General features: G+C 40.6%; 1 protein-coding gene across 1 annotated transcript in view; it reads left to right on the forward strand.

Moving 5' to 3' along the window:
* The first annotated feature begins 9429 nt into the window (after nt 1–9429).
* LOC105683441 (dorsal-ventral patterning protein Sog) overlaps nt 9430–12986 on the forward strand; it is a 41121-nt gene continuing 37564 nt past the window's right edge. Inside the window, exon 1 of the mRNA XM_012396026.3 lies at nt 9430–11939. Coding sequence (XP_012251449.2) covers nt 11810–11939 — 130 coding nt within the window. The 5' untranslated portion in view covers nt 9430–11809. The remainder of the gene's footprint in view (nt 11940–12986) is intronic.

Genomic DNA, 12986 nt, shown 5'->3' on the forward strand with positions numbered 1-12986 from the left:
GGTAAGAAATTTTAAGAACGACAAGTGCAACCAGCCAGTCATTTTCATCGAGGAACCACCGACGCACAAACGCCATTGTAACTGCGGGTGGTCTGTGCACAATGTACGAACTTTTAGGCACGTTTAATACGTGTGTTTGCATCTGATTAACGGATTATAATGTGCATTAACGTTATTATCTGTCTATATGTATATATATATATATATATATACATATATGTATAGCAGCCTCTAATACCGCTGGAAAAAAGGTTTGCCTCACGGTGCGCTGTATGGTTATTATAAGGGAGGGACGTATATATTTCGGACTCACTAATAGGCATACCTTATTCCTATTCATTTTTGCTATAGATTATTTATGATTGTTATAAGAGTATAACCAACCGGCCGTTCGTGCACTATTATACCACCGCGTTTCCTTGAATTCACGCCGCGCGCTGCACTGTCCGAAAGATTAATAGCGTTAACTCTTTTTTCTCTCTTTTTCTCTCTCTCTCTCTCTCTCTCTCTTTCTCTCTCTCTCTCCTCTCTACACGAACACATACGCGACTATTGTGTTATCGACACAAACGTTTATTATAAACCGCAGATGAAGCGGATATCGAAAAACGAAAACTAGAAAAAAATCGCGCGAAGATTCTTCGGACCGTTATTATACTTTTCTCGTTATTAATCGTGGGATATCTTTATTCGTCAAAGAAAATTTTCAAAAGTCATAATTGTTGATCAATTCGAGGGAGATTTACGAGCAGGTATATACAAAACTATACATAGATTCACGATACAGATGACTTACGAATTAATAATGTTTCATTTTATTAATCTATGTATATATATTCATTCTCGTTGATTAATATTTTTTTTTTGTTTTTTTTCAATTTTATTTTCGTCTTTCTCATTAACCATCCGGACGGGTATGTCCGTACGTACGTACGTAAATAAGTATGTGTGCATACATATATGTATGTATATAGTACAGGTATATCGTATGCATATGCGCAGAAACGAATCCTTTTCGGGAAGGATCAAGCGTTGCGAATTAATATATATGAGGATTAGGGTAAGAGCTTAAGGTTATATCGTCGCAACGTATTCTTGGATATACCTACCATAGAATCCTGCGGGAGGAACGTATGTAGGTATATATGTATAAGCCCGTACCGCATTCCACAGAGATGCGTCGCTTTGCGGATGGTTGGAGTTCGACTGGTGCATGGTGTGCCTGCAGCTTCTGGCTAAAGTTTCATTGCCGCATCAGCCGATATAAAAAAGTCCGCAGAAGCCATAATGTGGAAAAAAAGAAGAGGAGGAAGAAAAATCGAAGAGACGATTACAGAGAAAAAAAACAAAAAAAAAAAAACAACTTATAAAACGAATAAAAAACGCGCGAAGATCACGCGGATCGCAATTGCCTCGCGCGACCCGCGTCACTGCACTTTATGTACATAAAACATGCGTCTGCGGTCCTCGTTTGTTCCCCCATATAATAACGGGCATCGACGAATTTCGAGACGAAAAATGTTCTCTCTGGGTATTTAAATTACCCGTTACGTATACCACGTATCCGCATATATACATATACACACCCTTCGTGTGTATATGTATACATACGGGTGTGCAGAATTCGGTGGATGGAAAAATGAAAAAAAAATTTTGGAAGAAGAAGAAGAAACGGAAAAATAATGGTGATCGATTATCGCGCTTATTTTTGCCGCCGCCACGGAGATAAACAATTCACATTACATTACGTTGCACGCGGGGACTGTACGTTTCGTACAGGCTTCGTTAATTAACACCGACTAAAAGTTCGCGCTGCGCTCGGATCGTCGTACGCCGTTGAATTTTACGAGACGTTTTGACCGCAGCAACTGCATCAGGATTCAGAAATTCGACGCCCGAATCGAGATTCTTGGGGTCGTACAGATCGAATCTGTGGCACAGCGGTTTGTAATATCTAGGTATATTTTCGGTGCGACAGACGGTTACGTTATACGCATATATGTATATTTATATTTCGCGATATCAAAATACATGCACGTATATAGCAGATTCGTATATAAATACATACCTATATGTATATTATACGCATATAATATACGTAGATAATATGTCGTACAGAAGTATTTAAATTTAGATTCCTTTTCCCTCCAAGTATTTTAACGCGATTCTAAATCGGGGCGCCGGCTGATGGCACATAGTCGGTATGTTAACTCGCGAAATAATATACACGTATATATACGTACGCCCATGTAACTAACCTACACCGGTATATCCAACCCGAAGATTTTCGGAATTCGCACGATGATCATATCGTGTGTATATGTATGTAATACACATTTTGAGATTTATGTATATCTATATATATTTTTTATTTTTCTTTATTATTTTTAAATTTATCCATTTTTTTCGCCTTCATCTCAACTCTCGTTATATTTATTTATATGTTTTTTCATTTTCCGTTTTATTCACTCGTTTGTCAATTCGAATAAGTAATCAAAATTTTTGCGCCTCGCCGGCTGGGCGTATTATAATGTTTCTTTATTTTTTTATTTTTTTATTTTTTTCTACGCTTTATATTTAAACATTCGTATCGCAGATACAGTTACACGAGAAAGCTATACGGCGGAAAATTCTTCAAGTCTCGAAATCGTCTCGACGCCCGTCTACCGCGCTTATGCGAGCGAGAAACTTATACGAGCAATAGTTTTTGATGAAAATTGCCGTTGCAAATTCCTCTAGGGGGTATACAGTGATTTACGATGTCGTTCGAAAGCAGCTTTAACAGCGGTCTAGGATCGTGATCCTTCTTCACTTTTATTTAAAACAACCGCGTCGAGGTGTCGGTATATGGGTATGTATAACGTACGCGTATATATGTATAATACGTTTATAGCGCACGTATGTACCTCTACGTATGATACGAATGTTACATGGAAAGTCAGTTTTATGTTATGCGCGCACGGTATACGCGATGCGAAAAAAGAGATGGAACGAGAGTAAAAGTGGAATGAAGGGAGAAGAAAGAAGGGAAGTCTTAGATTCGTACGTAGCATTCGGCGAGGAAAAGAGTGAAACCAGAAATAAGACAAATGGAAAAATAGACGAAAATAAAAAGGAAATAGAACCGAACGAGGTGGACGTCTGCACGGAACCGCCCGCGGTTTTATGCGCTCTTCTTCACGCCGATGGCAGTTACACGAAGTGTCATTTGTCGACCGTTTCAAAGGACAAATAAAGTATGATAATAATAATAATTTAAGACTTCCTAGCGATGAGCCAGCACGGATATAACACCCATTAATTAGGTAATTAGCAAAATATAGCGCAGAGAGTCGTCGTCGCGTCTCAGCCAAATCATTTAATGTACCTCGAATGCTCGCCAATTATATGTGTATATACCTATATTATATATACATATAAATGCGATACTCATGTGACACGGAACTGTATAGATACACCCTTCTACACTTGGCTACGATTCCGTGAAAGATCTCCTCAGTTTCTGCATCGGTATATCACTTGATCGCCCCTAGAATTTATATTCTATTCCACAGTCGCACTGTATAATATAAGACGCGTTTTACTATCGCATTTTTCATTACAATGCGCGCATATGGATTGCTAAATTTTTCTTTGTTTTCTTGTGATTTTGAAGGGATTCGTCGCTCCTCGAGGTGGACTTGGAAGAAAAAAAAAAACAAAAAAATGGCGCGGCGAGGAGCTTCTTTCGAGTCGAACTTCTCATATCTTGATCCGCAGAGATGCGCGACGAGGAGGCTGTGGCGATGCCGATGAACAAGAAGTCCGACGATCCAAACTCGAGGGACTTATGTACCATATTATATAGCGTATGGATGTACATACATATAGCGTATGTATACTGCAAGCGACCGATGTCGGGGTGACAATGAATGCCAAACCTTCGCATTCCTCTGCACAGCTCTCACAATACCTAGAGAGACATGCATTGTCAGGTTGTGGAACTCGCTCGTAAGAGATGTTTATTCGTCCAAGTGCCCGTAGCGATGACGACGACGACGACGACGACGACGACGACGATGATGATGATGGAGCAGTCGCCGACACGGTATTTATATATTATCAACATTATTATATTATTCTGACAACGCGCTGTCCTGTGATCTTTGAACCGCCCTTGTAACGTCCGTTTTTTTTTCGTCTTATTTTATCCGGTGTACAATGAGCGCCCTTTTTTTCGACGCCATTCGATTCATTTAGGGAATGAATCTTCGAAAAGTAGGAGCGAAGAATTTTATGAATATATATATTCGATCATTGGGGGTCTGATCTCTCCTCGTCAGGATCGAGATCGAGTTTTACAATCGCATAAATTTGAAGTTGAGAAAAAAGAACAAAAAAAAAAAAAAATATATAAGGGAAAGTCAAATTGTGCTGTATTCGTGTTTTCTTTTTATTCTTTGGTGCGTTAAGCTTTGAATAGACGAAACCGAGGAGAGTAGATTGGACCTTTGCTGCTTCGGCATTATAGTCCGTCTGTTTTTCTTATTTCCGACCGCCCAGAATCTATCAGATTTGTCATTCAGGATTATATGAATAGCCGTGAGGCACGCAGTGGCCGTATTATATACCTTATACCAAAGGTAGTTGGGTTGTATATATACAGTCCGCGCAACCTGGGCCCCCCAACCTTCCGGCCCGCAGGGTGCGAAAATAAAGAAACTTCGAAAAAAGGCGCGCATCAAATGAATTACGAAGAACCGCACGGAGAACGAGACGGAGTCCCGAGATGGGACGACGGTTACCCGACGTTTCCGTTACACCGCTCCTGGAATTAGTCGCTTTTTTCATTTATTATATACATATTTCTTCTTTTTTTTTTCTTTCTTTCTTTTTTTCCTTCTTTCCCTACATACAGACGAATACCGAAACCCAAATTCTGCGGGTCGCATTTTTTTACCCACCACCGAATAAATAAAACGGTATATATTTATAGACCCGGACCTAAAAAATTCCATTAAAAAATCTTGAGAATCCAAAAATTGAAAGAATATTTTCGGTATGCGAAAAATAAATTGAAACAAAAATAGGATAAAGAAATTAAAAACAGCAATGTTGTGTAGGACAGGTGTGTAAGATAGAAATTAACACGTCGAGGGTAATAAATTAGTAGGGGCGAAAATTAGTTGCGGTAAAAATAAAACGGTGTATAATAGCTGTTCGCCGGTGAGCGGTGATGAAAAAATTCTTGAACCATTTCCGCGTTATTGAAAAAACGAATTTCTGACGTGCGTACGTATGTATACGTATACATACATATGTTGGATAATAAAGAATCGAAGAGAGGGCGCGCGTCAACAGGCGTGTGGAAATACATAGGTGCGCGTGTATGTACGTGTATCTTACCTATGTAACTATGCAGATGAAGATTTTTATGTATACGGATAGGTATGCACGTAGTAGGTGCGACTATATAGATGAAGAAAGAGAGCTAACCAGAGGCGCCTGCGTAGCCGAAACGTTTAGAATTTTCGATTCAAACTTCTTAGAAGTCTGGTGTCGGCTTTGGCTTTTAGCTTTACACTTCTAAGATTTTAGGGGGTACGTTCCACGCGCGATTGATGCGGCGACACATTTTTATTCAAACTCTCACGTTCGCTCGTGTTACGGAATTCACTTCTCTTCTACGGCCGAAAAGCACTTACTATATATATGTATACGTATATACAAGGTGCGAAAATCCGACTCAAACGAATCCGACACACAATGATCGTCCGCGACCCAACGAGAATACCTACCGTGATCCTTATAACTTTTCGGCTTATGCCGATCCGCGGCGCGCTTCAAAAATTTGCTCGCTGCCTTATTTTATTTACACGTTATACGGCCAACGGTCGAATTCCAGAGGATGCGAATCGAAACTTGAAATCAATTAAACGGACTCTCGTTTCCCTCCATGCTTCCCAATTATAGCTCGAACTGGAATTCGTTATTTTCGCGAAGGAATCGACGATCGTCCGCGGAATTATTAGACTCGCGAAGATTCGCGATAAAAAATTTTAAGTAACGTATATCTGTGCGGAATCTCGATTTTTCATTACTTTTAATTTCGGGTAATCGTACTTGAACGAAAATTATTGGAGAAAAGAAACGTCCGAACTCAAAGAGGGTTGGAAAGAATTTTTGGATCCAAGGGATAGGGGTGGTTTTTTTAAAAAAAACTCTTTCGGTAATGCAGAGTCAATTTGAGTTTGGGGAGAAAAAATTCCCGTCCAACATTAAAAGGGATTAGAAAATAATACGTTGTACAGATGCGGCGCATATCTGCAGTACATATACCTACTGTCACAATAATTGTTATTGTTTTAAAAATTTTAGCTCGTGCCACCACCAGATTTGAGAAACACGAGGCAAACCAAGCCGACTTAATAGGGATTTAAAGCTGATCCTTAGAGCTGGTTTTGTTCGCGACCGGTTCAAAGTCGCTTGCATCAATTATAGAAACGCATAATATACCTTATTGTAAATTTTTACCTGGGATTAGGGGAGTTATTTGCAGGTAATCGGATTACAACGTTTATTGTTAGCACTCCGGGTACCGGGACTGAAACATTTAACCATAACGTAGTATTGAGGTACACGTATGTACATACGTATACCGTTAAATTAGTTCTCTCTTCTTATTTTCAATCGTGGAATTTCACCGTCGATTTCGTCTTTCGCACCTTTTCGCACGTCTGCATTTTACGCACTCGATTCGCGAAAAGAGGCGAGAATTCGGGGGTGATTAGGATGGAAATTTCGGCAGACGTTTGAAAATCTCGCCACGCTGGGGGAACGCGAAACGCGATCTCGATAAAAAAAATTCGGGATCGGTGAATTTCCGTTGATGTTTCTCCGCGCAGACGATAATAATTCAACGATCTAATTACCCGAATTGTGAAGCGATTAATTCTCAGATTAACCGCGCGTAATCGCGGCGAAATATCTAATTTCAAATCACAATATTCGTGGGTATTGTGATGATTCGTACATCCTATTTCGAAGGTATAATAACGTTGCTTTGATTATTATTGCATAAGCGCTCAAATTATACGCATATTATATGTAGACGTATACCTATGTTCGGCTAGGGCCGGACGGAGCGCGCTCGAGGAAGTGACGTACGAACGTATTCTTTTATATATACTAATTTGAAAATATTTTTTCATATCCCTCGGATATATATACTCGTATTATATGATTTTATATATATATATATACATATATATCTCGAAATCGCATCTGCCGGTATGCGCGAACACAGCAGGATACGTTGGATTAAGATGCGTATCTTTGACAAGACTATTCTTCTTTCTCAACACTCTTGTTCTTCTTTCCGCGCGTAATACGACGTCGTTGCGACCGTGTCCGTTCATGCCGCGACGCACGTACCGACGTCGCGTACTCCGATCGCGAACCGTCGCGACGCGTCGTCTTACGTCGCTAGAAAATATCTCACACTTATATACATACATCGCAACAAGCGCGAACAACCCGGGAATCGACGTCGTTTGACAAAAATCAAAAACCGATGGAAAATCGCTTACGTATACACCGGTATATGTATATGTATATACGTACCCTTGCGTAATGAAGCGTGCAAGCCGATCGTGTCACGTTTTTTCAACATATCTATTTACGTCACAGCTATATATATATATATAGGTATATACGTACGTACATAACGTAGGAGACTTCGTATAAATACGATATTAGGAGCTGGTTTTCTCGAGTGGCGCGCGATCATCGTGAATCTAAAAGTGCACCACCTAAGGTATAGTCGAGTGGAGAAATACCGTAAAATCGAGAAAGAATGCAAAATTTTTCTACGCGGCTTTCAGGGTGTTCCGTATATCCGTACGCGTATTAAATCGCGGTGTTAGTACGTACCGTACGTACGCAGGCTTAAAGCCGCAAAAACCGCGAAGGCTGTATTTATATAGTTAGACATAAGAGCTCGAATTATATACAAACGAAATACACGCGCGTACATCCCGGTATATACGTATATACGTATATATATATATATATATATATATATACACACACAGACGTGTATTTGTGTGTACACAATAATTCTGAAGCCGCGCGCGAGTGCTTCGGAGGTGCGAATTAAACTCGTTCACTACTGGTCTTATGTTCACGCTACACGGTATACCCCCGTTGTGTGATCGTATCTGTACACATTGCGGTGTAGGATATGCATGCAAGCGTACCACCACCTATACGGGGATAAATACCAGCCTCTCTTTTGAACATATAAGTATACAAATTTCTATATACTCGCGCGCGCTGCAGTACATACGCTCGATGTTGACGTATTTTATAAACTATTATATGTATGTATAGATGTATAGGTTGTGTTCGACAGTTGTAAGTTAAGTACCTATCCATAGCCTACTTGACCATAAACCACGACTGATTGTGAGTATATAGGTGTATATATGGACACGTTATGTATATATACACTAATGTATAAGCACATATGATACACGACGTATCGGCATCCCCTCTGCACGGCAAAACACCTGTGTGCGCTCCGCGGTAGCGCTGCTGGGGAATTGATCAATCATTCGCTGCAACCGCCAACGCTGCGGTTTCATATCCTATGTTCCGCGCGGGTGAATGCATTTTTTTGATTAAATTTCACTTCTTTTTTTTTTTCTCTTTCTATTTTTGCTTCCGAACCGTATCATTGCCGCGGAGAGTGAGCAATTTCAATACCGGGCTCGCATACTTGATGCCGTTCTCTTTATCGTTCATCTCGGGGCAGGTGGTACCAACGGTCGGTTTGCCTTCTCTTTTAAATTTCGAAGCGGTTTTCTTTTGTTTTCCATTTGTTTTCGCAAAACGAACGACGATCCAAGGGTTGCGTCCGCGCGAAAAAAAGCTATGGAACCCTCGGAAATCTAATCACAATTGTCGAGCATCGATGGTACGCCCCGACGTGGCGCCGAGGCTCAGAAAAAATGTACGAATTAATTATAACGAAAGTAAAGAAGATAAACAGGAAAAACTAGCAAAAGGGGGGATACCTGTTGGACGTGTGTACGATGACGGGTATAAGTTTTCGAAAAGTTAACGCCTCGCAAGAAGTTTGTGATCTCCGAAAGTGGATCGAAAGTGGTAGGAAAAGTTGAAAGATTAGACGAGTTCGGGGGAAGGAAGTGAGTAAGTAAGTAAGTAAGTAAGGAAGGAAGGAAAGACGGAAGGAAGGTGGAAGAGGAAACCCCTCTCATCGCCAGTCAGAGAGTCGTACGAGCGAACGAGTGGAGTGGCGGCGTCGCGACGCGACACGGCGAGGAGTCGAGGAACGTCACACTCGAGGTACGACGTTCAACGTACCAGGAGGTTCTGTGTGCACTCTCGCTTGTAAAACCTCACCTCAATCTTTCTCCTCTATTATAAAGCCGTACGTATAGTACGTACGTATAGTACCTACGTACGTATCGTCGTAGTATCTTATCCTCCTCGCGAACGCGATCATTAAAAAAAAAAAAACAACAACAACGAGAAAATAAAAAGATAAGTCTTTTTGTCACCGGCAGACTTCTCGTTCACACACTTCCAGCTCTGGCTGTCCCACCTAGCTGCCACGACCATTTTCCCTGCATACCTGCACATCGCAGCTTATATACCCGAGCACGTTACACGTATCACATCACACAAACTCGTTAAGCTCGCCGCGATTATTATCACACCGACAACGTGAACTAAATTATTTTTCCTCGTATAATTTCTTTCTTTTTGGTTCTTTCCCGTTTTTTTTCTTTATTTTATTTTATTTTTTTTTCCTTTTAATCGGTTTCTTTTTTTTCGAGTGTGTATTTTTGATACGGTCGTTATTATCGTTGTTATTGTATAACGTGTACGCGATACCGTCGGGTTTTTTTTTTTTTTTTTTGCTTTTTTTCTCTTTCTTTTTTCAATTACTATACGCGACACTTGTATACGACTACGTGTATCACCCTACGGATATTATGCGTGCCTGAAACTTCTCAATGAACGAAGAAAGCCGCGAGCGTTTTTACGCAGTTTTACGTACACCTGTGCGCACGTGTGTGTGTCGGTATATACTCGTGTGTGTCTGAAAAGTAGTTGTTGAATTTTTCGTATTTCTTTGGCGTTATTTTTATACCTTGCGAGGCATAAAATGAAAAGATCAAATCGCGAATCGTTTGGCTAAACTTTCCGGTACAGAAGTTCGAATCATCCGCGCCTCGCCGCCCCCCTTTTTTCCTCCCACCCCCCTCGTCAGCCTCCTTCTGCCTCCGCCCCTTCCATTGCGAGTTCCTCCCACCCCTCGGTCCACCTCTTGATCGTCGTCGTGGTCGTCGTCGTCGGCATCGTCCGTAGTTTTGGTGCGTTCGTTCGTCAGTCAGTCAGTCAGTCAGTCATTCAGTCACTCAGTCAGTCAGTCACTCAGTCAGTCAGTCAGTCAAGTCAAGTCAACTGAAATTGAGTCGACTATAGGTTTATAATCAATTATTAAAGTGTCTTTTTTTCCGTTTCGTTTTTTTTTCTCTCAAGTTTCGAGTTTGTAAAAACGATCGCGAAAGTTGTTTTACTTTTAAACGGTTTCGTGCGCTCCGTACAGTAAATGTATAATAATTTCTTTTTTGATGATCCTTTTTTCTCTCACCTTACCTGCTGCTGCTGCTGCTGCTGCTGCACGCTTGTCACACACGCTACAGCATAGCGCCACACCGGTGCGGCCGTTCTATATGGTTGTCATAATCATGGAATGAAAGAAAAAAAACGTTGTGTAAAAAAAAAAATTGAAATATTTGAAAAAGACGAAGTTACCACAGAAAAGCGAACAATTCATTCGATGTATTTTACGGTCTCGATACATGCTTCTGATCGCGTGTCAGTCTCCTCGTACACCGTACTATGTATGATTATACGTATTCGAACGAGTGTCAACGGACCGAAACAATAAATAAAATAAATACGAATCGCGAAAGAACTGTTAATATCGGGAAGTAATTGCAACGGGGATATCCTCATCCTCTTCGTCTTCGGAACGAATCTTTTCACGTGTTGTTCTTCCTCTGGTCGTCGCAGTCATTGAGGGCGAGTCTGCTTGCGACAGCGAAGAAATTGTGTAACTTGTATAATTACGACACGTGAATACGATAATTAATTATTTAGCGTTTCAACGGGATCGCGTGATTTAGAACCGTATCGCTGTCGACGTAGTTATTTCCGCTGATCTTGCTTATCTATGATGAACGTATGTCGCGTGAAATTTGTCTTTGGACGATCAGTGATTATGGTGCAGGTGCCGTTGAATGCTCATCCTTAATCGACGATTTTATTACCATCGATTCTCGTTACCTCGTATCCGCATAGGGACAGACGGAGAATAAAAAGGAGGAGAATAAAAAAAAAACAATAACTTCCGTCACCGTTCTTACGTACGATTATCTAGCGTCTGATATACGAAGATTAGATTTGTACACTATTTTCCCGCCGAAAAAGGAAAAAAAAAAAAAAAAAAACAATCGAAACGAGAAATGAATTGTAATAATTCACAGATGAAGAAGTGAATGATTACCGGCATCAGTGAAAAGTGATCTTAATCAATTTTTCGATTATTTTTATGGAAATATATATATATAAGTAATTAACAGTGTTTCGGTGTGAAGAGTAATCAAAAGATTAGTCGTCAGTGCGATTATTAAATTGGAAAGAAAAATCTAAAAGAGGAGAAAAATAAAAAGGACATCGATCGTCGGGGCTAACAGTCTGTGGTGATATTTTCCGTGAATATAAAATTAACAAGATGCATTTCATTTTAAATATATTGAACATATTATTCCTCGCATTTGTGTACCGGACGCCCGTAATCGAGGCGCGTCGTGTAGCACCGTTGATCGAAGACGACCTGGCCAGAAGACCTCATAGGCCCGCAGGTAACCAGCGAACTTTTTATCAAGTCAATATATCGTCTACTTTTCACCTCTTGTGTACACACCCGTGCATCGCTTTTCCAAGTCCACCCACCCACCCACCCACCTTGTGTTTACTCACAAACTGTACGTTCTTATCTATATCATGGGGAAAGAATTCCTCGATCTCCTCCTCGTGTCCGAATGTCAACGTGGTATCCGATCGGTTAATTCGGTCAGTTTCTAAAGGAAACCGAATGCGTAGCACGTACAGTTGTATTACGATGGTAGAAGAAACATGTGCGTAAAAATTCCTCCAACAACGACAGGAAAGTAGAGTTTTTCGTGCGCGTACCCATACAGGTATCTCAGTTGGGTGAAATTGATAACGATTTCTTTTATTTATTTTTTTTTTTCGAGCTACTATCAGCCGTCGTGTCCCACGAGAGAGATCGGAGTTATTGTGCGTTGCAGAGCCCGACGTCATTCGAATGATGATGATGGATCGTGTTCTTGCAATAAATTCGGATCCGTTGTGCACGAATGCACGCACACCGCGCACTAACTTTAACGCGGTGTAATTAAATAGTAAGTTGGGACGTGAGTTTTTCCGTCCAGATAGAAGCAGAAGACGTCTGACCGATAGAATCGTGCATCATCTCGATTCGTTTCAAAGGTTTTGACAGTCGTCAAGATTAGTTGTATACTTCACCTACTTCGCGCTATAGTTGCCGCCTGTGATGTACATACGTTGTACATACTTTTACACGTTCACATTTATATGTATTTACGCTACGTGCATATATGTACAATTTTTACAAGCATGCTTAATATATATATATTGTATAGTAGTATACATAATACCGTGAGTATCCCTCGCGGAGATGGAAATCCTTGTTGTGAAACGGAAACCGCACGAACGATTACTCATACCAAAGTAGAATCCCACATATGTTAACCGCGTCTGGATTCAAACCCGGAAAAGTTTCGCGAGCACGCGGCTGATGTGTGTAGTTTTTTTCTTTTGATAGTTTTTTTTTTTTCTTTTTTATTTTTTATTTCTCCACTTGG

This window comes from Athalia rosae, chromosome 3, assembly GCF_917208135.1.
Source record: "Athalia rosae chromosome 3, iyAthRosa1.1, whole genome shotgun sequence".
Taxonomy (NCBI): domain Eukaryota; kingdom Metazoa; phylum Arthropoda; class Insecta; order Hymenoptera; family Athaliidae; genus Athalia; species Athalia rosae.